Source organism: Haliaeetus albicilla, chromosome 15 (genome assembly GCF_947461875.1).
Source record: "Haliaeetus albicilla chromosome 15, bHalAlb1.1, whole genome shotgun sequence".
Taxonomy (NCBI): domain Eukaryota; kingdom Metazoa; phylum Chordata; class Aves; order Accipitriformes; family Accipitridae; genus Haliaeetus; species Haliaeetus albicilla.
The window spans coordinates 31,893,559-31,920,069 of NC_091497.1; the positions used below are offsets into that span (position 1 = coordinate 31,893,559).

At 41.0% G+C, this 26,511-nt stretch overlaps 1 protein-coding gene and 1 long non-coding RNA gene across 10 annotated transcripts in view; one reads left to right on the top strand and one right to left on the bottom strand.

The window, feature by feature from the left end:
• Window positions 1–20,813, bottom strand: part of TSC22D1 (TSC22 domain family member 1) — a 95,126-nt gene extending 74,313 nt beyond the window's left edge. For 5 of the 9 annotated variants that reach the window (XR_011327917.1, XR_011327916.1, XR_011327914.1 and 2 more), the window contains exons 1-2: window positions 20,347–20,812; window positions 16,788–19,645 (exon numbers count right to left, since the gene is read on the bottom strand). Coding sequence is in view for 3 of the 9 variants with exons in the window: in XM_069802667.1 (XP_069658768.1) it covers window positions 16,788–19,612 (2,825 nt within the window). In the remaining 6 variants the exon portion in view is untranslated. Of the gene's footprint in view, window positions 1–16,787; window positions 19,655–20,346 lie in introns of those variants that run through there. The other 4 variants (XR_011327913.1, XR_011327912.1, XM_069802665.1 and 1 more) reach the window with 3 other exon arrangements.
• Window positions 20,814–21,497: 684 nt separating this feature from the next.
• Window positions 21,498–22,265, top strand: LOC138689158 (uncharacterized). The gene is made up of 2 exons (XR_011328010.1): window positions 21,498–21,545; window positions 21,728–22,265. It is a non-coding gene; the product is annotated as an uncharacterized lncRNA (long non-coding RNA).
• The last annotated feature ends 4,246 nt before the right edge of the window (window positions 22,266–26,511 follow it).

Genomic DNA, 26,511 nt, shown 5'->3' on the forward strand with positions numbered 1-26,511 from the left:
GCAAACTTCAAACACAGACTATCCAGCATGAGGAAGAAATAAATTTCCTGAATAGTAGTCAAAGTGTAAATAGAACACTTGACTAATCCTATTTTAGTTTGTGTTATACAGCACTTTCTAATCTCATATTCAAGATGACTCATTAAGGCCATGGAAAGATAGTCTCCATGAACTTATTACTGAAAACAGGTTATAGACAAAAGAAACAGATTAACTATGGAAACTCATGCCAAGACACTAACACGAAGCAAAACCACATTTACTAACTGGTCTTATACGTTAGTTATAACTAATGTATAAGTCATTGCATGACATATATGTCATACAATGACTTGGGAGTATGTTACCTTGTTTTTTGATTCTTGTATTTTAAGCCGAACATAGTAATTCCCTCCAATACTGCCTGATGTTGCAGCCAACAGGGAACATTTGAGATAGTTTGTATTTGATATCTAGAAAATGTTAAGGTAATTTATTTGCTTTAGTAACTGCAATTAATTTTAAAAAAAAGAAAAAAAAGTAAGTTTTGCCAAACTTTTTCTATTTAAAACAAGATCAACAGGCTTCCTTCACTTCTAAATTTATTACTCATTTCACTGCTAACCTGCAACATAACTGCATTATTTGTGTATAATCCACATCACACCCCTCTTTAAAACCTAATCAAACATCCTCTCCAAACACCAGGGGCAACCCCTGAAAAGTCTGCAGACTCCTCCAGCTTCTGAAGTAGGGTTCCTGGAACAGGTGCTGTACATGAAATACAATACTAATATTTAGCAGATAGCCACATGATAAGGAGAGAAACAGGCAGATACAGTACCTGGAGCTTGTCTTAACCCAGGTTTTGACTTCCCACAATGGTACTCTTTTGGGGATCATAATCAGGTCTTGTACAAGCACAAACTCATTAAGCAAAACATACAGTTCCACAGACTGGACAAGATACACACATTCTACTCTGTGTAAGTATTCTGCGGTTGGATGGATTAAAACATAAATACAACACAATTAAAAGAAAGCTATTTTCAATATATTGCAAACTAGAAGTTCTAAATAAAGTCAGAAAAAAACTAAGTAGATTACTTGTCTCCTTTAGGGTTTAGTGAACTCTGACGTGCTTGCTGATCTGCAGAGCACCTGATACGCCAGCAACTCCAGAAATCTGCAAGTACTGAAAAACGTGCTCCAGGATTTATTAGTAGCATAAAGTCAAATTCCTCCTCAATTTCACTTACTTAAAGCATTTGAAAAAGCAGCACTGTGGTGAGGGAGTGTTTTGAAAAAGTTATGCCAGATTTCAGAGTCCTGGTAACGCTCTTTAAAATGACTTATTAGTGCCCTGGTTGCAAATGTGACCACACAGGCATGAATCAAGCTGAACTGTCGTGTTCTCTTTTTTTACTACAAAGAGAGTTCAGAGCAACTCTGGTAACAGCATTTACCTGACAGAATTGGAAGGGGAAGCACAGGAAGCATTTCACATCTTTTATTCAGAGTCCTTTGCTGGCAGCAGTAAAATTGAGAACCTGGTAATTTTAAATGCTTGCTACTTGCCTATTTATTCATTAGCAACAGCTAATGGACTTATCCACAGACACTCTAAGAGGGGTTATCATAACAGAAGACATCTTTCCTCCCGAGGCAGGATGTGACTACCAAGGATGACTTTGGGAGGAGCAGGGAAGGAGGCTGCTAAATGCCATCTCTACTCCTGGTACCTGCAGCATCCTGCAAAAGGACAAATGACATTCTTCAATTCCATCACATAACCACTAACATTTTTATGTTTATAAAGAAGAACTCGCCTAGAAAGACCTACCATGTAGCCTGATGTACAACCAAGCATTTGAAAAATACACAAGCAGGGACAAGAGAAAAATCCAACTGCTGAAATTTATTTCTTCTTACCTCACTGGCGCAGCTACCGCTTTACTCTGTACAACTTTAGTAATTCTTCACAGCTAGCTACCCTGCATGCACTCCTATAATCAATTTAATTATTTTGTGTTGCCAATAAAAATTGTTGCTACCTAGTGTGTCTTTACAGGATTTTAAGCTCACTCTCAAATATTTTGTTAAATAGGCACATAATTTTAAAATTTTAGAAAATTTAAACATCAGAAGCTGCCTTCTGAAGACTTGTTTAACATTTAAAGCATTTTTCTTCTTTTACAGGACTCCTGGATGTTTGCCAGTGAGGCTCTAATGCCAGTGCTATAGCATCCAAAATGCTATTTTAAGCCATTGCTGTTATGACCATTACATTTTTCAAGCACAAGAACAGCTTCCTGAAAAATAACGATTGCAACTAAGTGTTTTTGTTGTTAATGAAACCTTAAATATCTTGCTTCTGCTTACATCTTAATTTCTGACCTATGCTTCAACAGAGTAAGGCAGCTGTTACACTTTTCCCTACTTTAAAGGTGCAACGACCTCTAAACTTTTGCTACTCCATAAAGTCAATAACACATCATTGCATCCCAGCTAGCTTTTAGCAGCTATGGGATCAACTGCGATCATTCACATTTCTATAAACAACAGTCAAGGGTATGTATGGCCGCCTTCTGTATGTCTGTTTTTCCATTTGACTGGATTAGTTTCCTCTCCTGCCCTCACACTTCAATACTATTTTCAATAAAGTTTAAATAAAAAGAATTTTAAGTTTTAATTTATTTCTAGTTGGGAATAAGAAGGTATGGAGCAGTACCCTGCCTTCAATAGTTGCCAGCACCAACCACTCCAGAAGTCACTGAAAAAGGTGAAAGTAGCAGCTACAGCACATCTATCTCAAAGATGTACTTGCTTCCTGGGAATTAGCTAGAAGTAGTCCCAGAAGCTGAAGCCAAAAGTCATTTAATTTGTCATGTACTATTATAATTCTGTATCATTTCCTACATAAACATACACGTGTCCACATATTTTTTCCTTAAAATGCTGTTAATTTCTAGGCCTCCACAGGATCTTGTGGCAATGAGCTCCATGGACAAAAACCTTTCTTAAAATTAGCCAAAGCAATTTTATCCATGTCCTCTTGTTCCCAAATTATTTGAGGGGACATAAGGTTCAGATCTTGTTCTAAACTAATTCTCATTTATAATTTAAAGTACAAAAAAGTGTATGTGTTATCATAGCTTTAGGCTCCTTATGAGTCATTGTCTCAATCAGAAGTCTGACAGAGGTTTACCATTCAGCTTTAGAGATTTGTTTCTTGGTTTAGGTATTGCTTTGTCATTTCATTTTGAATTCCTTCTAACATCTGTAGATCATCTTTAGTCATTTTAAAAAAAATACACCACCACAACTGAATTCTGAGATATTGTAGGACAGGCTCCAGCAACACAGCAGGCCTTAACTCAGTAGCTTTTTGTTTTCAAAGGCTCAAGTTAAAGCACTTGTTTAATTTACATGATGGACTTTCTGGGCTTTTTATCTGTCCACACCAAAACCAAATGACCATTTTGGCACATTTGGCAACAGACTTGGAACTCTTAAGCATATTAATTCACCACAGTAATAGTGATAAGAGTGGAAAATCCTTAGGAACGCAAAAGTGACCAGATAAGACACTCCACTGTACTTGGAGAACGTACATGTGAAGTAAATTACTCTTATTACATCTATTACTTATACTTCTGGAAGGTGCTGGCCTCAACAGTTAAGCATCAATTAACACAGTCGCTTCCAAGGATATATGGCATCCCCACAACACTCTAGTCATACTAGCCAGACTCTACAAAACCCACTCTAGCTGGCCAAAAGCTTCTCCACTAGTCACTTCTTCCTATGGCAGTGGGCCTCTGGCCATAAGCCATCAAGAGGGAGTAGAGAGAAACTCTTATATCCCCTCCCAATAAATTATACTGAAGTTAAGAGAAGCACATACGTTTCTAGATACCTTTCTCGTAGAAGGCTAAAGATTCAGAGTCTCCATTGCAAACTGCTCCAAAATGAAAACCTCAATTCAGGATTTTCAAGTTCTCCACTTCACAGGGCTCTATTCAGCTTCCTTCTTCAGCAGCTCTTTCTTCTATTACTGTTATCAATTAGTTGATTAGGTGAATTAATGCAAGTCCTTCAAGAAGATCAAGCTGCCAAGTCAACAGCAGCCATCCTGACATTTTAGGTGTTCATTGTCATGTTTCGAACATGTTTTTATTCAGTTTTAGTTCTCAGAAAAGCCAGAACTGAAGAGACAGTCTTAATTTTCATGTTTCATGTCTGTGCAATCTTAATTCAACCCACTAATGTCAATATGCTTTACAGAGAGAAAAACTGGTTACCTCATCAGAAAAAAAATTGCAAATCTCTTTTCAGATACTGCATTTCAAACCATTTCTTACCAGTTTGAGATTACAAACAACCTTTGTTTACCACTTAAGGACAATCTCACAGAAACTTGTCACATTCACTGACAGACACTGTAATTAAATAGTATTCAGACATGGCTGAATCTTCTTTCATAAAGAAAAAAGCCTATTTTTCCTGGCAATTATGTTTGGTACATTTCTTTTGTTGTCACTTTAGGCAGATTAGACTACCAATGGTAGTTACTCCTTTTAACTCTTATTCCTGAAGCAAAATGTAGATCTTTCCAGCAACCTCACGATTCCTGAAATGGCTTTGTTTCTAAATCTTGCCTCTTCATTAGAAGCAGACAACATTAAACAGTGGCTGAAAACATGCAACTGATGAACAAAAATTAAAGTTCCCAGTGTTCACCTGTCATGCTCTAAGTATTTTGCACAGGGACAACTCATTTTAAGAACTTCATTATAGAAGTATACCTTAGGATAGAGTATATATTTAGTACATAAAATGCTACAGAAGATAGTTGTTTTAGATTATATGATTTTTCATATTATAGTTACATTTTTAAAAATACTGTCCAAGAAAGTTGAAGTTTTTAGTAGAAAAGGCATTGTTTAAAAAGTTCAAGCATAAAACTTACAGAAGCTCTACATACACATATTACAATTTACTACAGAAAACCAAAACTTACGCTTGAACATTTCTGAACACAGATCTCAGCACCAAGTTGCCTATGCCAAATTGTGCAAAGCTACACGGCAATAGTATTCAACGAATGCAATCTGTGTGACTGTTCTAGTGATCACAGTAACAAAAGCACGGGAAGATTTGTCTGCATATAGACTTAATGCAGAAGAAACCAACTTTCCTCTTAAGTCACAGACAGCAGGTCTAGCACCTATCAAAGTACTTCTGTTCCAGAGCTATCTGACAGCAACTTTGAGAAAGTAACTCTAAAGAGTAACTGTAAATTCACCGAGTTACAGGATTTTTAAAATCCAAAGAAGAAAAAAAGAAAGTTTTGGACTTTGGATAACTGCATGGATCTTACATTGATCTGACTTGATCATCCATCTAACATAGTATGCAAACTCCACCATTTAACAAAAAGATATCCCAATGTTGGGGGGGGGTCTTACAACATAAAAATGAATAAAACATTTTAGATACTTGTAAAATGTGCATGTTCCTGAAACATTAAGAATAGTTTAGTCTATCATGTTTGGAGGTTGGAGTCGGAAGGAACTCTAAAAATAAACTTTAAAAAAGCAAGCTTCCTTAAACATTTCTGCAATTAAAAATTATTAAGAGGGAGGTTTGCATGGCTTTCTTAAACACTTTTTAGGTCAGTAAATACCAAGACAATGCTCTATTTTAAAATATCTATAAACACTTCACACAATTTCAACATGCTTTACAGAATTCTTTGGAGGACTGTTTGTGATACTTTCAGAGAAAGCACTTTTATCCAATAACTTCACAGGCACTAAAAAAGCATGTTCTAAATATTTTAAGTATTTGAACAGTAAATATACACGTTAAAGACTCCCAGAGATTGGATTCTGATAATCAGGCAAATGGAAAAAGTAAAGATAACTACTACTAGCCACAAATGTCTGCTATAGTATGTTAATATTTTTTTTCCCCTTCCACAGATCACAATACTCTCTAGAAGCTGAAAATTTCTTCATGCAAATCATCTTCCATTTACATGTTAATTTCCAATGAAATAAAAAGACTGCTCAATTGCTTCACCATGTTCCAGCATAAGCAAGCAGCACTAAGAATCCACACATCCCAAGAGCAGAGTCAGTAAAACCTTAGAAAAGAGGCTAACCCATGCTTTCATGACAAAATGGTGACTTGAATAATTTTCAGTGCAGTAGTATTCCAGAGATGGTGTACTTCATTATTAATAAGGTACATCTCTACTGGAATATACAGATTACTATCCTGCTTTGTTGCTCTGTTTTTTTATAAACTACTAAAAACATTTAAGATTCTCCCTGCTTTAAAGCATCACTGTCTTAAAATCAATTCAGAAATTATATGGACATGAGATAGCAAGTCCTTTAGGATCATCTTTTCTGCTCTTTGTTATAAAGCAGCCAGCAAAGCGGAGCCCCAGTTCACAGCTAGGCCTTTTAGCTACTATCCCATAAATAAGAAGAGGCTGTATTGCCAAGAACTACATATACTTGGCTCTAACACACGCATGCCTGATACCATTTCAAAAATTAAAATCGCTTTCCCCACCAGAAGAAGAAAGAAGAAAACCAAAACCACCATCATAAACATTTCACACCTTCTTTCCTCCCTCTTCTCTCTCCAATCAAATACGCGCACAAGAACTCCTCTTTTTCACAAGCAATTACAGAACTGGAAGGAGTCTCACAAACTTGGAAAGAAAGAAAAGAACATGGAGGCACATGCACATCCTGCACCAATCCCTGAGTATTTATGAGTAACTTGCCATTTCACCCAATTTAGGATATTAGGCCTCCTAAGGAAACACTTGGCAGTGCAACTTGCTGATCCATTCTTAACATAATAACCTCATTCAATAGATTAAAGAGGTACATTTATACCTTGAATTCATTTGAGTGTTACAGTAAATTATTTAACAAATACTTAAAATATGTAGTCATTAACTCATGGTTCCTTTTATTTTATTTTCACTTGGTCTTATTTTGTAAGACTGCAAGAAATGAAACTGTAAAAGCAGCAATTGCTCCTTCTCTCACCAGCAGGTTTCTTTACAGGGGTTTTTTTGCTGGTTTTGTTTTAGGTTTTTTTTTTAATAAATAAGCTTTATATGGTCTTATATACATGTATACAGATACACAGTGTTCCAAATTTTAGACCAAAGAATTTAAAATAATTAATCAAGATGTTTAGTAGACATGTCAGGTTAAGGCCAGGTCAAGATTTTCACTAAACAGCTTATAACATAAACAAACCATAATGCTGAATATAAACTAATTATTACTACAAAACCCTTCCTTGCCAGAGTTCAGAGATGCTCAGAGTTTGAGAATCCTGTACCACAAGTGACATCAAGGGACAATGAAAATTAACACCACGTGCAAGTTTGACACACACAACAATCATGAAACATCCTGAGTTGTTCTGCTTCCCCTTACATGCCTTTCTATAGGGCAGGCATTGCTGCATGAACCCTCACGAAATCCTAGAGGAAACAAAAGCATTCCCCTTCTGTCAGGCTCAACCTATAACTAAGAATTAAAATGCTGTTTATAGTCCACAGACAATACAGTCCTCAGAGAAATACAGAATCTTTTCACATGGTACAAAAATACATTATGATACTTTGACATACACATCCAGTAAAATTACCAAGCTGAAAATAATCTTCCAGGAAATCTATAGAAGTTATTTTTTTGACTATGCTTATCCCAACTCAGTGGCAACATAGGCCAAACAAGTCACTCACTATTCAGAATCCACCCAAGAAATTTTTCCTTGCTCTTCTTTAAAAAGAGAAGTATTTCAAAATTGCAGTCACAGTAGAAGTCAAAGCAATCATATGTGAGTTACTGGGTTAGTTTTTAATCACAATCTTCCTTACTAGCTGTAACAGCACTAAATACATAGAAACACAAATTTAGTATGGTTACGTTTTGAATTCTTTGATTTCTACAGCTTCTTATATGTAAGTTAAGACTGCCAGTCATCACCTCTCTCATCTCTACACAACTGTGAGAGTTGGGTGAAGTAAAGGTCAGAGGAAGCTTAAAAGGCATTTAAGTTTGACAGGGATTTCATCCCTCTACATTGCACAGGGAGTTCAAAGTTACCAGAAAAACATTAAAAGTTACTTCTATACCATACATTTGTTTATAATAATTTAAAGGAAAATACCATTTCTAAACAAAGCACAAGCAACTCGCAACAGATACTAAATTCAGAAACGAAACACTTTATGCAATTAAAGGAACTGCTTACTAGATATGTAAGCACCAAAGAAGATTAACACTTAGTTACCAATAACTAGGACTGTTATTGACCCATGAGACAATGGATTACAAATAAAAGATCAACAATGTCTGAAAAAAATAGTGTAACTTACATTTGATTTGCACCTTCTGATCTTACAGGAATGAACCAAGTGTAACACTGAGGATACAGAAATAAGCATACACTAATAGCCTTGTGCACTGAAATTACCTTATCTGCGTAACTCATCTTTAAGAACTACACCGCAGTATAGTAGTAAAAAAGCTATTATTAAATGCATTAAGACGCTAAGACTATTATTGAATGTGTATCCACATCAGTACTGTCCCTAATACTTAGCACAGTACTTTGATACTGTTGCTTAAGCAACTGCTGGAAAAGTTCAAATCTTGATTACACACAAAGAAATCGGAGCCCTGAAAAGTTTCTGCTGGATATCCCTGCTAATTACAACAACCAAAAAGACAGACATACAAACAGAAGGTTGGGCAAGTACTTAAGTCACACACAAGCTCAAACAATTTGCCCAGCCAAGTGGTTTAGCACACTTAAGCAGCAAGTTATAAAACACACTACAACCAACTTCCAGTTGGTATCAAGTCTATACCTTACTAGAAATACTGTCTACTTTTCTTTTTTTAACAGATCGCAGGCCCATCCGTATCCTTCGGTTAAGTCTAAACTTACAGAAGACCTTCTGCTGCCTGTTTTAACAATTTATAAAACCGTACTCCTCCACTATACTCAAAAGAATGGGTTATTCAAAATCATTTGAACAGATGATCAAGATACCCCATAAGCTTCATTAAAATAAACATGAAGCACAGATTTCTGAAAGTTTCCTTGAGAAAAAACAAACATCAGTGGTACCTGCATTTGTTGCTCTTCAAGGACTACAGTCAACTTCAAAAATGTGTTAAATTTCTAATCCTTAATGATAAACAAAACCTCAAACAACTTTACTTCCTACTCTGTTCTTCTAATGCACTTTCAAAATTCTGTATCCATTTCAGTTTGTACAATACCTACAAACCAGAGCAAGGAAGGCTAATTATAAAGGTAGTTTGTTTAGGTAGCCGTTCTCTGTTGAACAAAGAAAAGTTACTTTGACTATTCTGGACCATCGCTAACCCTGCACTGCAAGAAAAAATATAAACTGGGACAAGAACTTCAAGCCTGAATGCCTATAATACTTAAATATATGTCCTGATTGCCAAAAGTACTCAACGTATGAAGCTTCACCAATACTAAGCACCTCAAAAACAGTATAATAAACACTGAAACATGAAGAAAAAAACATTTAAACACATGGCAACATGCATTGGGCTAAATGCCCAAATATAGACATACCTACATGTGAATTTTTCCCACTTAACACAGTGGTGAAAGCTTGACTTCATATATGAAGCACATATGGAACAACACTTCGACTGAAACATATTCCTATGTTTATATAGCCCAGTTTAAATGTTTTTTAATAATTCATATAGCATTATTTTAAACTTACAGTAGTAATGTTTAGGCTCAATGTACGCTTTCTCTAATTTTAAATATTATGATAAAAACACTAGTTAAATTCTGGAAAATTGCTAACTGAATTAAAAAAGGTTAAAACAACTTAGATGAAATCAAGACACATAAGTGTAAGTTAAGACTGTGGAGTAGAAAAATACTGAGGAATACTTTCTGACATACAAAAAAAATGCCAAAATAATTTTAAGAAAGTCTAGTAACAAATTAATTGCTTGAAGAAAAATAGTGAACAAGTTTACTGTGACTTTTCTGCTCTAACGAAACAATTGTTCAAGATTTTACCTTGCAAGTGTAAGAAATTTCATAGCATTGAACAGGTTCAGTTAAAGCATAACATTGTATTTGAACTATGATGAGTATCATTCTTAACCTCTGCATGGCACCAAAGTCGGAAGTTCTCATTTAGTAGGTACTAGCAAGTCATTTAGTCCATCAGGCAACCAACAATGATAAAATATCTAACTATCATTGGCAATACTCTAGAGTTTACATGTATGGATGGGATCATTACAATCTCTGCCTGCCAAACATTTATAACCTCTCAGTCTCCCTGTCAGGAAAGTCTATCTAGCTTTGGTGGAAGATAGAGACTTTGCATGTAACTGCAACCACAAACCAAATCCTGCTTCAAACACTGATAACGCATAACAGGTGTTTGGAGGCTTGCACAAAATGAGCTGTTAAGCTTTTCTACACCACAACTGACTGTAGCACAACTATCTTAGTTAGCAAATTCCAAAGGCAGACCAAGAGTTAAAAAGTGTTGCAAGACATTAGAGCCAAAAGGATGACCAAGTGCTCCAATTTGATACCATAATTATGCTGCACTTCCATCATGCAATTCGTAACTCCATGAATGCTTTAGAACAGGTTAAAATAAAGTGGTATCTCCAGTCACTCAAAAGCTCTCTCCATCTTAGCTTTAGGCTATGGTTTCTTGTACAATCACACAGAATAAACTAGTTCCTTATTTACCATTACCATGAAATAATTTATTGAATAATCTCACCCTTAGTCCCTGCTTAGTATGCTGTTAAAGCATGATTTTGCTTAATAGCATTGCCTTTGGTGGCCTAAATGCAGTAAATGAAAGGTATAGGTCCACTTTTAAAAAAGTTTTTAGTCATTTGTTAATGTATAATACATATTACACACAGCACATTTTAGTCTCATAAATTAATCAAGAATAGAAAAGAACCAGTGCGTTAAATCAATGACAACAGATACACAGTACTCTTTTCTTTTTTTACGTTTCACCTACACCAAACTGCAAACCCAGATCACAAATCATCCCCAAAAAGGTCATAGCAAGAATACACTTGCTATTATTACAGATATTCAGGTGTGCATAGTTTCTTCTTCTAAAAGACTATACTAGCAATACTACTGTTTACAACTTGACCTGCTTCCGAAACTGGTAGAGACAGGTCTGAAAAGGCTTTTTTATTACTCTCTGTAAAGTGAACAGCATTATTACAGGGGTTTTTTTGTAGCATAGATGTGCTACCTGTATGTCTTTTTATTTACACTTAAGCAAGACACATTAATGTTTCGGGGTGGTTTTCGTTTTTTGGAGCTTTGGGGTGGGGTGGGGTTTTTTAATTATTTTCCCCTCCCATCCTCCTAACTTTGCTAGCTTACCACCAATTGTTAAAATCATTACTCTGTTGTGGCATTATCTAGATCACAGTAACTTGTAAAGGCTGAAACACTTCACTACCACTACACAAAGTGACAAACAGATAATTCTCATTTCCAGATTAGCCTGTAATGTAAAGAATGCAAATCACCAGACAGTAACATTAAATATTTTAAAACCTTTTGTTTGTTTTTACATACACACACATAGATGATTTTAGTCTGCTTATACACTGACAATTACCAAAGAGCAGCCAAAACTGCAGTGCTAAGGAACATTTTCTGGATATCACCTTATCAGTTGGAGAGACATTTCTCAGCATCTGCAACAATCTTCCTTATCTTAAGGGCTAAATTACGCCTTTTACAACCCCCTGAAATCTGTTGGTTCTTCCTGTCTTTAAAGACAATGCAATACCCAGCACTGTAGCAATCCTTAGTTCAAAGCATATCATGGCATGCAGAAAATGCATCTATAAAAGACACCAGAAAAAGGTCCATCCAAACAGGTATTGCCACCTACAGCTGGCCAGCAGACATACAAGGTGCAGACCCTATATTCCTCATTGTTCTTTACTTAGAGCAGAGAGCTAAGCTAGTTCCGCCAACAGTAGGTATTTTATTTCATCAGATGAAATGAGAAGCTGGACTTGTCAGCATGACACAAGAGCAACCACATTTTCTTTGCCAAAGCGCTCCCTTTTTACTCATGTGACTTGCCATTACTGAGGGTAACTAATATTTTCAAGTTCTAAAAAAGTCAAATCTTCAATTTGGCTGTTTATGGAAGTCAATCTCCTAGAACTCAAGTTATGCAATTTTCAAATTGGTGGCAAGACTCTGAAGCAAGTTTAAAATCTGAAAAATGGAAACCAACACTGCCCCTAGGATGCAACAACAAAAAAAAAACCATAAAAATCTACACTAAACCACCATAAATCCTTTGTTGTGAAGTATCTTCTAAAAGTATCTTCTCCCTCTTTCATCAAACACAGAAGCAAAACTCATAGCAAATAAAAAACCCATATAAACTCTAAAACAGCTTACAAAATAAGTATGCAAAACAGTTACCACATCAAAAATAATGTTTTAATTGAAGCTTCCAGTTCTATTTTAATGTTTATTCACTACTGCTTACTAACATCTTCAACAAGTATTTATCTGTAAAAGTCTCACTTGTACCTGATCAACCTTCCTACTACATACTTGCATACATGATGAAAATTCACCCAATCTCCTGACTGTACTAGTTACTACTACCAGAGATACTCAAAGGCTGTTCACAAGTCTTCCAATTCTCACACTCAGCTTTAATCTTTCAGCCTCTCCAGACTTAGTAACAAGTCAAAATGTACATCCTATACAGAAAACACTTCCTCCACTTTTTTTCCCCCACTCTGTCCAGCTGTAAAGGGATCTTTTAATAAAAATGCCTCTTCAAAAAGAAAATCATGAGAGTGTCAGACAATGAAGAGTACTTCAAACCTCTATGTCAGTTTTATGTGTTCATCATCGCCTGCTCCTTTCTCTTTTGCTTCAGTGTTGGATGAAATGCCCAAACAGGTGAAAATAAACTTGCATCAGACTAAAGAATGAAAGCAACTCTACAGGAAATGCTGTCAAGGACAGGGAGACAGTTTTTAGTTCTCTTTCATTCACAAAATCTGCTTTTGAGTAATGGTAAACAACAGTTCAGATTAAGTTATTTTTAAATTCACTTACAGCAGCCTTTCTAAATGCTGTAAAATACACTGATTTCTTTAAGTTTTCACTTTACAGGTAATTTTTATACAAGTCTGTACAAAATCTTATTGCAAGCATTCATAGCATACTAAAGCATTGTCTAGAAAGATGTAAAACTGATTTTGCAACACTAAGTATAAATACACAAAAGAATTCACTGCAATATAAATATGTATTTTTCCATACTTAAGTTTCAAAAGCATAAAAAATAGAAATCCTCTTCTACACTTCTAGAGATGAGATACTAAGCTCAAAAGACCATGTCTAAAATTGACAGGATTTAATAACTGAACTGAGTAAACCGAGGTAACTGCTGCAAATCCAAGAAACTATATGAGAATCATGCACTAGAACGAGTCCATACCATGATTCAAGCTAAGAAAAAAAAAATACTTAACCACAAAACTGGCCTGCATTTTTGTAGCTTGAAATATTAGAAGAGATGATGAATCTACCAACATACAAACACCTATGGCATACACAACAGGCTGAATAAAGACTAGTCAGAAGAACTAGGTGTGGGGTGGGGTATTTTGTTTTGGTTTTGGGGTTTTTTTTAATACAGAAACTGTAATGGTATGATTTGTATCCTCTTTAATAAAGTGTGCAAATTAATTTTCCATACAGCATTCTGCCAAGCAGTTCATTTTTAACATCTCTTATTTCAAGACAGAGAGAAGATTAAAAAAAAATAAAAAATCATGCATACTGGGGGAATAAAGGTTACATTTTCAAAGAAGATACACTCCAAACTGTCTATATTTAAAAGGCCATGCCCTGATAACAGGCATAGAAAGAGCTGCAAATGGTGTTCTAAAAACTGAACAGGGCTAAAGACTTACAGATACTGGCATGTCTTTAAAGGCAATTATATACAGGTTTAAGGAAAGCTGGGAGTTAATCTAAACAAGGTATTACATGGGTCAGATGTTTTTTTCAAAGGCACACTAAATGGAATTTTACAGCTTCTTCACTGGCCCAATTATGTCATCACTTAGTTCTTTCTCCTACCTTTTCCCTTGCCAGGTTTAGAATCTCTTGGGATGTATTGATATAAATCTTCAGTGATATATGTTTGCATGCACATGACACAGAGAGAGAAATGGGGATTTTATACATACATATTTACAGTATACCTGCTTCTTAAATGTTTATGTACTTTCACAATACATTACTCTTCACCTCCTGTAAAAGGAGGGAATAATCTAACAAACAGGCAAAAAACTCTCAAGAGAACTCTGGTTAGAGACATCCGATGGCCAGAGAAGTGAAGAGCCAAGCAGAATGACAGCGTTATCTTGCACTACCTTTAGTGAGTGATGAGGTCTAAGCTCCAGACTGAGAGAAGTTCCAGTCAATATGACAATATAAATAAAACCTTGCCCTGAGATCCCCTGGAAGCGGAAACAGAAGCAATCTCACTAAGTTTTTAGTGTTACAGACAGATACACAGGGAGAAGCGCTACTGTAAATTATCTAGTTGTACACAAAAGTGACTTGACCACTACTGCCATGCAAAAAACACAATTATTTTTGGTCTCCATTTAAGAGAGTCATATCCTGCTCTGTATAAAGAATCTAAATGATTTTCCAACTGCAGCTAAACAAAAGTGTAGTCTACCTGGAGATGACAGATTGAACAAAGACGCAACGTGCACGGGAGAAGAAAGGATATGATCTTTGCCTAGCCAAATAACAGAGGAAGAAGGTATTTCTGGCTATTGTTACCCTGAGGGATTTAAACATTCTGGAAAAACTACCAATCATGACAAACAGCTAACATATGCTCTTAAAATCAGGGTACAGTCACATGCTAGATGTCATTTTCCAAAATACTGAGTATCACTGAGATATCTCTTACTTAGCTAAGATCCCCTGAAAGCTTAGGGTTTTTTTTTTTTATTGGTTGGTTAAAAAAAAAAAAACCTCACAAAAAACAAAACACCAAACACAAACAGAACCCATGAAGAGAAGGATTAGTGTCCTGGTTTAGAAAGATCGAAGGAAGGAAAACCAAAAAACATTTCTGAGAAAATTGACTGCTAGTAGCATAATGGTGACACCGTGGGCTTTAACACCTCAATCTGTCTTCTACCACCTTCACGTACTTACTGACTAAAAAACATAATCAGAATGAAACAGTGTTGGAACTTGTCTTCTAGCACTCCTGGAAGACAAGCTGCTACTCATTATAGCTCTCTGGCATCTTAGAAAGATGTGATGAAAGCCACTAAGGCAGTCAACACCTCATGATCAACATAATCAGAGACTGCTGATAGAGTTAGTATTTTCAATGTTAAGAAAAGACTCCAACCTCTCCCAACAACCCATTTTATTAATTTTTTTTTTCAATAAAGTTTGGCCACTGATATTACTCCTCAATTAAGTTATGGCACCAAGAAGATAAATTTAAGTACTTCACCTCCCATTGCTATGGCATTTTTCCCACCTTGTAAGCGTTTAGTGTTTTGTCTCTTCACCTGAGTCTCAGTATTTCTTTTCTAGCATTCTTTTCTGTCCTCTCCCACGTTCTCAAGGCAGGTTATCTACCTTAAAGTTACTTCTCCCATTAACGTAGCTTCGTCTTAGACAAGGAGTTCTTTGGGAGAACCACCACAGTCTTCCTGTCCATTTGTAAACGCGTATCACAAGAGGTCCTCAATACAGTGAGGAATTTCCACACATAATTAATATCAAACAATTACACATTAAAACTGCTGTTCAGATCACTTCAGCCTGTACATGCAAGGACCTTTCACAACTGACACAGCTTCTCTGCACACAGCGTCAAAGAAATGAGACTATTCACATGCACGTGCCATTAAGATCAGTCAGTGGTCACTTATTCCAAAAGGTGAAGGTGGGAAAATGTGCAGTTTCTTACTCTGAGTGCACAGAATCGGTGTACCAGATTCAAGGCTCGCCACCCCTCCACAGGCCTGAGCGGCTCTCACAATGGAGTAACGCTTTGAAGCAAAACCACCAAGACCAAAAGTGCCTCAAGTTCAATTTAAAGAGCCACAATGGTGTTGCTGAACCTCCCTTTTCCCACCATACTCATTTGCCTACAGCGTCTCTTGGCTGTCAAAAAGAGAAGACTTCTTACATACACCACAGGCTCACAACTGGTTCAACCTGAGTAAAGTTAATACTTGAAAAAGAGAAGCTGAGGCAGGATGAAGTCTAGGCTTGTGGAAAAAAAAAATCTACCTAAGAATAAATATTAATTATTTCAGTATAATAAATAATCTAAACTACAATCACCACTAGCATACCCACATTCCACAGTATTCTTTTGTCTTCCTCTATACAATGGGAATATACACACTGTCACAGATTGTTAAACACAATTTACCCACACAGTAGTTTCAGAGCATGATCAATACAACCCACCCCCTCAAGAGAAAAACAAGTATTTTAATATAATACCTACACACGCTGGGACCTGAGAAAAGAAATATTTGTAATTAGACGAACACATCACACCGCTTCATTTCATAGGATGGCTGTAACAAGACCTGCAAGTTAGTGCAAATCGAACTATCAGACAGTCTATCTTTTAATAAAGTTACAGGCAGTCTTACCTCTCATCCTCACCATCTACTCCGAGAGGCGTTGTCAATGGCAGCACCTTCAGCGGAAAGAGGGAAGCAGAAGATGGCACGTTGCTGCTACCACCATCTGAAACGGCTGATGCTCCAACGCCACTCTCGCCACCGGCAGCTTGAGGTAAACCCACTAAGGAAGGTTCTGTGGGGCGTCTGCCGTCTTCAGTTTGGCTTACAATTGACTGAGCTAGTGATTGTGCAGGGAACTGGGTAGAGCTTAGCGGTATCTGCTGTGGCACACTCTGTGCCACTGGCATACCTATACTTGTTGATATCAAGGGAGGCTGACTAACACTTTGAGCCAAATTCCCATTCTGCACAGCCGGAGCTTGTGCCATACTCTGTGGCTGTCCCAAACCTATAGAAGCAGAAGGTATGCCAGGAGGCACAGCTGAACCAGCTTGACTTGGTGCAGGAACAGTACTAGCAGAAGGTATAGGGCTAACCGCAGGCAGCTGCTGGCCAGTCATCCCTTGGACTACAGATTCCACCCCTTGTGCCTGCGGCTGTACAGGTAACAAGGTGTTTTGCTGAGCAATGACCATTTGCTGAGGAAGGCCTGAAGCGCTAGCCTGCAATCCCTGCTGCATTATTCCTGTCTGCACAGGCTGCACTACTTGTGAAGATGGAGGAGCAGCCGTTGACGGCATAACTGGAGGTGGAATTTGGTTTGCAGCAGATGGTGGTTGCACCACAGCGGCTACGCTTCCTTGCTGCCCAACATTCAGCATTTGACCACTGGTACCTACACCTGGTATCGCTGCTGGAGCATGTGCAACAGGCTGAGCCGGGGCAGCGGCTGGATGTGCTTGTACTGAAGGCTGCATGCTCTGTGCCTGGGCAACAGGAACCGGTTGCCCTGCTCCCACCCCTGTAGAACTAGGCTGCATGGCAGGGGCTGGAGTTTGAAGGATCTGCTGATGTTGAATGTAGTCTGGCATAGCCCCCGTAACGGAGTTTTGGTTCACCGGCTTAACGTGACCTGTGGCCATCTGCGTAGGAACTGTCTGTTGCTGCTGCTGTTGCTGTTGTCCATACTGCAACTGCTGCTGCTGTACAACTGGCAAAGTCTGCGCCGGCTGAGAATACGGTAGCTGCTGTTGAGCCATACTTTGAATGGCAGGTTGCTGGTGGCCCAGGGATGGGGATACACCTAGGATATTAACTGGGGCTGGCTGAACCCCAGTAACAGTGGTTAGACTGGCCTGTGCAGGAGGTTGGACCCCTGGCTTCTGCTGTGGATAGTTTACTTCTTGAGAATGCAGCTGGACTTGTGCAAGCTGTGATTGAGAAACACTCTGTGGTATACTAGATGCTGGAATTGCCGGAGGAGCAGCGCTGCTAAAATCCATCTGCTGCGGACCCACACCTTGAAACGCTTGCTGCTGTACCACAGTAGGTGCTCCCATTTCTCCACTTCCCACACTTTCTGTATAGTGACTCAGTGTGCTTACATTGCTGCTAACAGAACTCCCACTGGTGCTCTCCCTTTCAGAAGTCACTTCAAGCGGGTTTTGTTTTATCGTCTCTACTGCTTTGTTTACTGCTACTCCTTCTGAAACCGCAACAGTGTTTTCTTTATCATAGAATTCAGTGCATGTCCATCTACCTTTTTTGAAAGGTTCAGAACTAGAATCTAATTTTACAACCCTAAACCTTGACGTGCCAGATGCAGGCTGCTGCTGGCTTGATCCCACTGCCATTCCTGCAGCTGGATTAGGAACATTGTTAATGACACTAGAGGAAGCACTCGTACCATTGCCAACACCACTCAAGATACTCACATTAACATTGCTGCTAGTTCCAGACAAAGCATTTACGTTACCAGTACTCGTGATGTTGCTTAAATTTATAGTACCAAGCATGCTGCTTGCCACGCTAGAACTACCGCCACCCATATTATTTAAGGTACTAGTTCCAGTAGCAGGACTTACACCTAAATTGCCAGGAGTACTTGTAGTGCGGATATTAGACACGACAGGTGCTGGGGAACCAGTGGATGATGCAGCAGAAACTGGTGCAGTTGATATAACATTGTCAGAGCTTCCAGTTGTTGATAGTTTCCTAAACGATGGACTGGGCGGTGGTCCTCCAGAAATTGGGGCACTGCCCACCCCAGGATGTGATGGATGATGGTGTCCATGATGGTGGTGGTGAAGATGGTGGTGGTGATGAACGTGATGAGGGTGAACACTTCCATTGATCACAACACTCTGCTGTGGGTGATGAGGCAGAGGAGCATGCTGCTGAGGAATATGAGGCTGGTTAGGAGAAACAGCCCCTGGAGTCTCTGCCTCTTGGAAGTTATTTAAAGTCTCTTCAGAGGAGCTCCTCTCAGGTTCTCCCAAGTCAGTGGCCCTGGATAAAGAAACATCCAAGATTTCTGAAGACGACAGGTCTTCAGTGTGGGACTCATCCAGGTCATCGTAGCTTTCTGTATCTTCAGCTATGCTGTTATTAGAGCTCATGCTAGCTGATATCTGAGCAGGGGTCACACTGGTAATTTGGAAGCCACTTTTCTTTTTCATTTGAGCTCCAGTCTGTGCAAGAGGCTGTGGCTGGAGCTGAGACTGCGAGAGGAGGTTCAGGCTTTGTGGAGGAGGGGGTGTCGGCTGTGGACCCGCTGATGAAGATGCTGCAGGAGATGGAGGCGGCGGCTGGACCAGCAAAGGCGGCTGATAATCCTCGGCGGAGAGGGCAGCGCTCCCAACGCCGGTACCTGGTGCAGTGGGAGCAGTAACGCAGCTGCTGCCGCTGCTACTGCTGCTGCCCCTTCTAGGAAACATTGCCGGGTGCGCCATCTTCCTAGCACTAATGTCTGCGGCTGAGTCAGGCTGGTGCATTGTATCGGGTGTATTTTAAGAGTGCAATCCCCCGGTATGGAGAGAGACAGACACACACACACACGGTTAGCTTTGCGCTCACGGCAGGGCAGAGAGACACCACGCACAACCCACCCACCCACCCCCCCTCCCCGGCTCCCGCAGAGCACGGGCTGAGGCGCCTCGGCACCGCCGCTAACCACCCCCCTCCCCTCCTCCTCCTCCTCCTCCTCCTCCTCCCCTCCGAGACAGGGAGGGGGCGAGGACCGGTCCTCTGCCGCCTCTAGATTAGCGCCTCTGAATGTGACACTTTCAATCCTCCGCCATTCACTTTCTTTCTCCCTCCCCCCCCCTTTTTTTTTTATTTTTTTTGATTTCCACCACCACCCCCCTCCTCGGCCGCCCCACCACCACCACCTACCCCTCTCCCCAGCGGGGGGGTGGGCAACGAGCGGAGGAAATGCCCGCGGTAGCCGGCCGGCCCCGGGGACGAGCCCCTTCCTCCCCGCGGCTGAGCCGGGCGCCGCGGCTCGCCGGCAGCCGGCAGAACCGCCCTCCCCACGGCGGCCGCCGCCGCCGCCGCCACCGGGCCGCCGCCTGCTCGACGGCGGGGCGAGGGCAACCGGCGGGCCCTCAGGGCAGCCCGGCGAGGCGGACGGCGCCCCTCGCCATCCCCGCTGTAGCAGTAGGAGGAGGAGAGCGCAGATACGTACAGGACTGGCACACAGCAGGGCGGCAGCGGCAGGCTGAGCCGGGCAGGCACATCCCCGTCAGTGGCAGCCATGGAGCTGAATCATTTTGGGTATGAAAGAGACGGAATAAGGAGGGAAGAAAAGCAGCAGCAGCCCGACAAGAGAGTCCATGAAAAGGAGGGAGGGAGGAAGGGGGAGCCAGCCAGGCAGCCTCTCTCTCCTCCCTCTGTGTCTGGCTGTCTCTGGAGGAGGCTCCGCTCCGCACGCTCTTCCTTCCCCCTCCGCCTCCTCCCCCTTTATAACAGGCGGCACCCGCTCTTCCTCCGCAGAACCGCGCACCGGGATCGAGCCCTCCTCCTCCCGCCTGCGCCCGTCTGCCCCGTCCTTTCTTCCCTCCGGGTTCTCTCCCGGCTTCCCTGCCGTCCGCGGAGTCTCTGCCGGCCCCGTCTCCTCACGGAGCCGCGGGAGGAGGGCGCTGCGCGGGGCTGCAAGGGGGGAGGGGAATAGCTCGCCAAAGGGGAGGGCAGGCGAGAGACAACGTAAGATGGCGGCCGCCGCGCACGCGCGCCCCGCTGGCAGACATAAAGCCCGTCTGGCCGAGGCTGACGGAAATAGGCTCGGCTTCGCCTGGCGGAAATTGCCGAGCGGCGCCGAACCCGAGGATGGGGGAGGAAGGGGGGGGTGTCCTCCGCGTTGGGGAGGGGGCGCAGGGCTGTGGCCATGGCGGGCGGGCTGCTTGTGTCGTGTGTGTGTGTCCCCCCCAGGTGCCCCTCTCTGCCTCTTCTTCGGGCCCGCAGCATGACTGTGCCTCACATGACCCGCCGCCGCCTCCCTCCCCCTCTCCGTTGCAGATTTATTCACGTTATTCATCACCTTCTCCCCCCCCCCCCGCGCCCCTCCTCGGTCCAGAATATTCCTGCCCATTCCTTCTCCCCCTCGCATGGGGAAAACGGAGGCGCTTCGCTTGGGGGGGTCGCCTTCCCCTTTGTGCCCCCGGCGGCTTGCCTCCCCCCTCACACACCCAGAGCCGTGGCGAGGGTCGCGGGGGGTGACTCTCCTCACGCCGCGAAATGGCCGCCCCCCCCCCCCCCCCCCCAGGCGCTCTTTCCCGGGCGGGAAGGCTGCTGGGGTGAGCACTGAGGCGGCGAAACGGTATCGGGGACACGGACGGACACCGCCGGTACTGAGGGGGGAACGACGCCCGGAGGCAGCCGGGTCAGGTGAGATGGTTCCTCGGCATTCGCAAGTGACACGGGTGGGGGGGTGTGTGGAGGAGCTTCTGATGAGGGATCCAGAGGAAACCTGCCGAAGCACTGCTCTGAAAATGATGCCGTTCAAAGGTGGTTTTAAGTTACTAAACGGAATTGAGGTGAAATCCACCAGCCTTCCCTCGATGTTTCAGTGCTGGCGAAGAAAGACCGCGTGGCCCTTCTCGGGGCCAGGCGGCAAAGCTCGACGGGCACGGCACGGCTGCTCCAGCTCTCCCCGACCCAAACACAGCTTCTCCTCCTCGTGGAGCAACGACCGTCTGATCTCTGAAGATTTTCCTTCCAGGAAAACCTCCAGGAGATTTTCCTTCACGTCCTTGCGGCTGTCGGCGTGCACAGAGCTGCCCAGCAGGTAGACGGGTACCTCATGGCCACACAAGCCTGACAGGTTGACACCATCACCACCTCTCCCACCAGCAGGACCCTCTGCAGGAACGCTTTCCACAATAAATTGGGCGTCCTGCTTCCCTACGGAGAGGGGGACAGGTTCTCTCCCCCTTTTCTCCGCCAGCCTGGTGGTAGGGTGTGCGTAAGTGCCCAGCGAGCTGCTCGCCTTCCCACCTTGCACGTCCTTGTCTCCAAACACGGGCATCCATGAGCGGGTGGAGGTGTCCCAAATTGCCGCTTTGAAATTGGTCTGGTTCGCGTGGAATAATAAAACGTTCACAAGACTTGACTGGCTCAGGCTAATTCTGTCACCTGACTATGAAGTCCGCTGGTTAGGACAGTCAGCAGGGCACAGGGGAAAAAACAGGGCTTGGTGTTTGCTGCAGTGAATATTTAAGCACATCATGAAGAGTAGTAGAGCTTGAACGGGAGGAAAGTTGTGAGAGTCCAAGGTATTATATCATATAGCTGAGTCATTAGAGAGTTCTTGTGGGAGATGTAAATGTTAGTTCCTTCAGGCAGAGAGGAGATTTGAGTCTCCCATGTTCGGCGTGTGGCGTTTAATCACTGAGGTACTAAAAAAGCTCCATTTTGTGAAAAGGATGAGGATTCAAGGTCACACACGCAGTGCGAGCTTTTGCTGCCTGTTCCTGAATTTCACCTTTCCATCTTGCTTCTCCCTGTTAACCTAGCTTATCGAGCTCTCGCTCGGTGTGGGGACAGGGGTGGCTTTGAGAAAATCCCACCTTTTGCAGCCTAATTCCTTTTATGTCTGGAATGCAGACATTCAGCTCGGGTCTCCAGGTATCTGAAAGGTAGACTTGCAACCCTTGCTCCTTCCGTGGCTCTAGGACACTGCCTGTATACACGCACTATGAAATCATTGACATGTAAGTAAATAGGATTCTGCCTTTTCTGAGAGCAAGACAATATTATTTTTTAAAACTGATAATCTGCTGGAACAGCTTGGAGACCATGCTACCCATACGTGAGCTCCCTGCAGGAAGGAGCCTCTGTGTAACCCTCACAGATTTCAGGAAAGATCACAAAGGTGCCCACAATCTGTCTACATCTTGATGCAACACTAAGGCCTTATACGTGTCTTTAATGAGATACTCACGTATGTAAACATTTTGGAGATGAGAGCCCAAGGTTGCAAGCCAACTTCGATTATAAATTCCTCTTCTGTTTATAACTTTCACAGAACAATTTCCTTGAGGAATTAAGTCTTCTGTAAGTAGTTGTAGCTCAAAGATGATTTTTTGAACGTTTGAACAAAGTCCAACTACTTTTAAAGCACATAGGCTATGAATAGAGATGAATCTGTTTCTAACCTTAAAAATTTGTGCAAAAGTGACTCAAAAAGGATTGAGCTATAAAGTTTGTATGCACCTAATAGACATCAACAAGCCTGAAAAAGAATTTAAACAGTAGTATTGTCATTGGTTAGATGTTTGCTTTTACCCACGCTAACTAACTTGTATTAATTTTGAATAGTTCTTAAGTCTTTGGGGCTATAAATTTCTTTGTACAGCATGTGAAACAGTTCTTTAAATTAGGTCCATATAGTTCTCTTCTTACACAAGAGAAACTGAAGAAAAAATGAAATTTAGGTAACAGTGTTAACTTATCTGCACAATGTGGTCACCGGTCAGTTGACAGTCCAAATATTGGTCTAGACTAGACAAAGCACATCTGAAGTGGCATGTTTGAAATTAATTTTTTTAATGCATTTCATAAATACGAACATTTTCATGGTACACCTTTTTTTCTTTGCTTATCCATTTTCATCAGGTATATGCTTACACTTCTCTTTCATTTTTTGTAAGCCTTAGTCTAAGCATGAAAATGGGATTCTCAAATGAAAGATTTTAATTCCTTTTCATATCCATTAAGGTTTATGAAATTAAAATTAAACCATTGATGATTTAATTGTTATGAATTGTGTTATTTAGTTGTTCGAAGTGGGAAAAGAAATTTCATCATATACCTCATTTACAAAACACCAAATATTTCAAAATTCAGCCACAACACAATGGGCCACCTTCGCGTATGGACAGTAAGTGAAATCACCCGATAGTTTTTTCCAAACAAGTCCACCTGCTGTTTTTTAATGAACTCTTATCAATCGACTAGCTGGAACCAGAGGTGCTTGTGTCATCACTGGATGGATCCAGCACCTTGTTCACCGTGGTCACTGCTCATGACTACAGGGCAGATGGTCCTGCAATCCCGTCATGACCTCAGCTGGAAACTGAAGACTGCTGGAGGGTTGCCAGTGCAGAGGAATCCCCTTGGATTGCATCTCCTATGTCCATGCTTCCCGAATGGGCACACACAGGTGGGCTCGATGCAGCCCTTGCTGCCAGGTCGGGAGAGTGAGTGTCTGGAATAACTCATTTCAACCTTAAAATCTTATCATTCAGGTTAGTGCAAGAGAGCAAGGTCTTCACAGTGTAAATATTTAGAGATCTGTCTCCCATATATTTCTTCAGACAGGAAACAAGAAGCCTTGTTGCCACCACAGATTCTCCAAGATACCAGAAGCAGCAGTATTTTAATATTTTCTTTCTTTGGCTCCTTTACTATTTGACACAGTTGTATGCATTCATCCTAGCATATGCAGTAGTTTTTGTCTTTGTACTGCATAATTATAAAGCCAACAAACAGGAATACTATGGGTTTTTACTCAAGACAGTCAGAATCATGGCAAATTGGTTTGATGTGTGTTTTAAATCCTGTGTGACTGCTTCATAAATAATTTTTTGAAAACTTTAATGAAAAGAATTTTTTTATGATCTGAAGCTGCCATTGTTAGTTTAGACAGGAGGCTTTTCTGTGTTCGTTAATATTGCTGACTGTAGTCTCTAAGTTGATTTACAAAGATGTACGCAATGTTTTTCTCCCTTCTTAGAGAAGCACTCATAAGAAAATTCTCACCTTTCAGCTCTGAAAAAGTTGTAATTCTGCTTCTGCATTTTCTTAGAAGGTTCAAGTCAAGTCTTGATCTTCCTTTCTTGTTTTGTTTTTAGTTGGCTGGTTAGTTGGTTGATTGGGTTTACTGACTGATTCCAAAACGCCTACTAAAACATTTTTCAGTCCTTATTTTAATTCTTATGAAATAATGTTGAACTTTTTGGAAAGGGAAGTTTTCTCGCAAGTTCTTATTAAATAAATGCTTGCAGAAATAGACAATTCTATCAATCTTTAAAAAAAATCAGCTTCCTTTAGACTAGTCATGTCTACTCCAATGCCAATATACTCAAAACCATATCTTTTTAGATAATTGGGAAGAGTTGTTTTAAAATGCTTATTATACCTGCACTTGGGGAAAGTGGCCAGGTAGGTTGTCTTGGCTTTTTATGGGGATTTGTCCTGGTTTCGGCTGGGATGATAGAGTTAATTTTCTTTCTAGTAGCTGGTACAGTGTTATGTTTTGGATTTAGAATGAGAATAATGTTGATAACACACTGATGTTTTCAGTTGTTGCTAAGTAGTGTTTATACTTAAAGTCAGGGATTTTTCAGCTTCTCATGCCCAGCCAGCAAGATTTTATGAGACTTCTGGGCTTCTAGAAGCTTTATCATCACTTTAACTTTCAACTGTATAGACTATAGGTGTATAGGCTATGTGCCCTGTATTGCAGGAGCAAGGGTTAAAACCAGCCCGTGGCCGATGCATTACCACCTAAAAGTCCACCATGATTTTGTCACTGTTATCATCGTGCTCTCCTTTACTTCTCCATTTTCGCTTGCCTTTGCAGTCAACTGATGAGATTGCAACTTACAGAAACACCAAGTTCTGGAAAGTATTTCTGGGATACCTCAACCTATAACTGTAATGGATGCAGTTCCATTGTAGTCTGAGATCATTTATTTAAGTGTTTGTAGAGTACGGGTCTTAGATTGTTAACTGCTTGATATGTGATTAGTCAGCTAAGTGGTATATATAATTAAGCTGAAGATCAAATAAAATAGATTATCAAATCATTGAAAAATGGTGCAGTTGTTAAAGAGACCCTCCCTTTTTTACCTCTGGAAAATCTATGAGCAAAGTGCAAGTCAGCCAGTTTTTTAGATTAGTTTTAGTTTCTATGAATTAATCGTAAACATTTGCACAGGACTATTTAATAGTGTTGGAAATGGGAGCTCTTGGTTTGTAGTTCTCAGTCGCAAGGATTGTGTGGAATTGTTTTCTTTTGACTGATCCTAACCCTGATAGAGGAAAGCACTTAGGAAAACGCTTTGTTTAAGAATGACGCTTTGTATCCCCTGACTACACTGGGAATTCTGTGATGTCTAAAAGTTCTGCAACTTATATGTGATTTTCTTGAATGATCAGGGGTGAGTGTGTCTGTTGTGATGAGGCACAAATCTTTAAAATCTCAGGCTAGGAATAAATAAATAGATTTTTTTGATTTTTTCCCCCCCCCCCTGAAGCACCAGGCTTGTTCAGTGCAGAATTCTTTGGAAAAGCAGAATGTGTAGCTGGTTAGTATTTAGCACAGCCATGCGATTTTTGTCATTATATC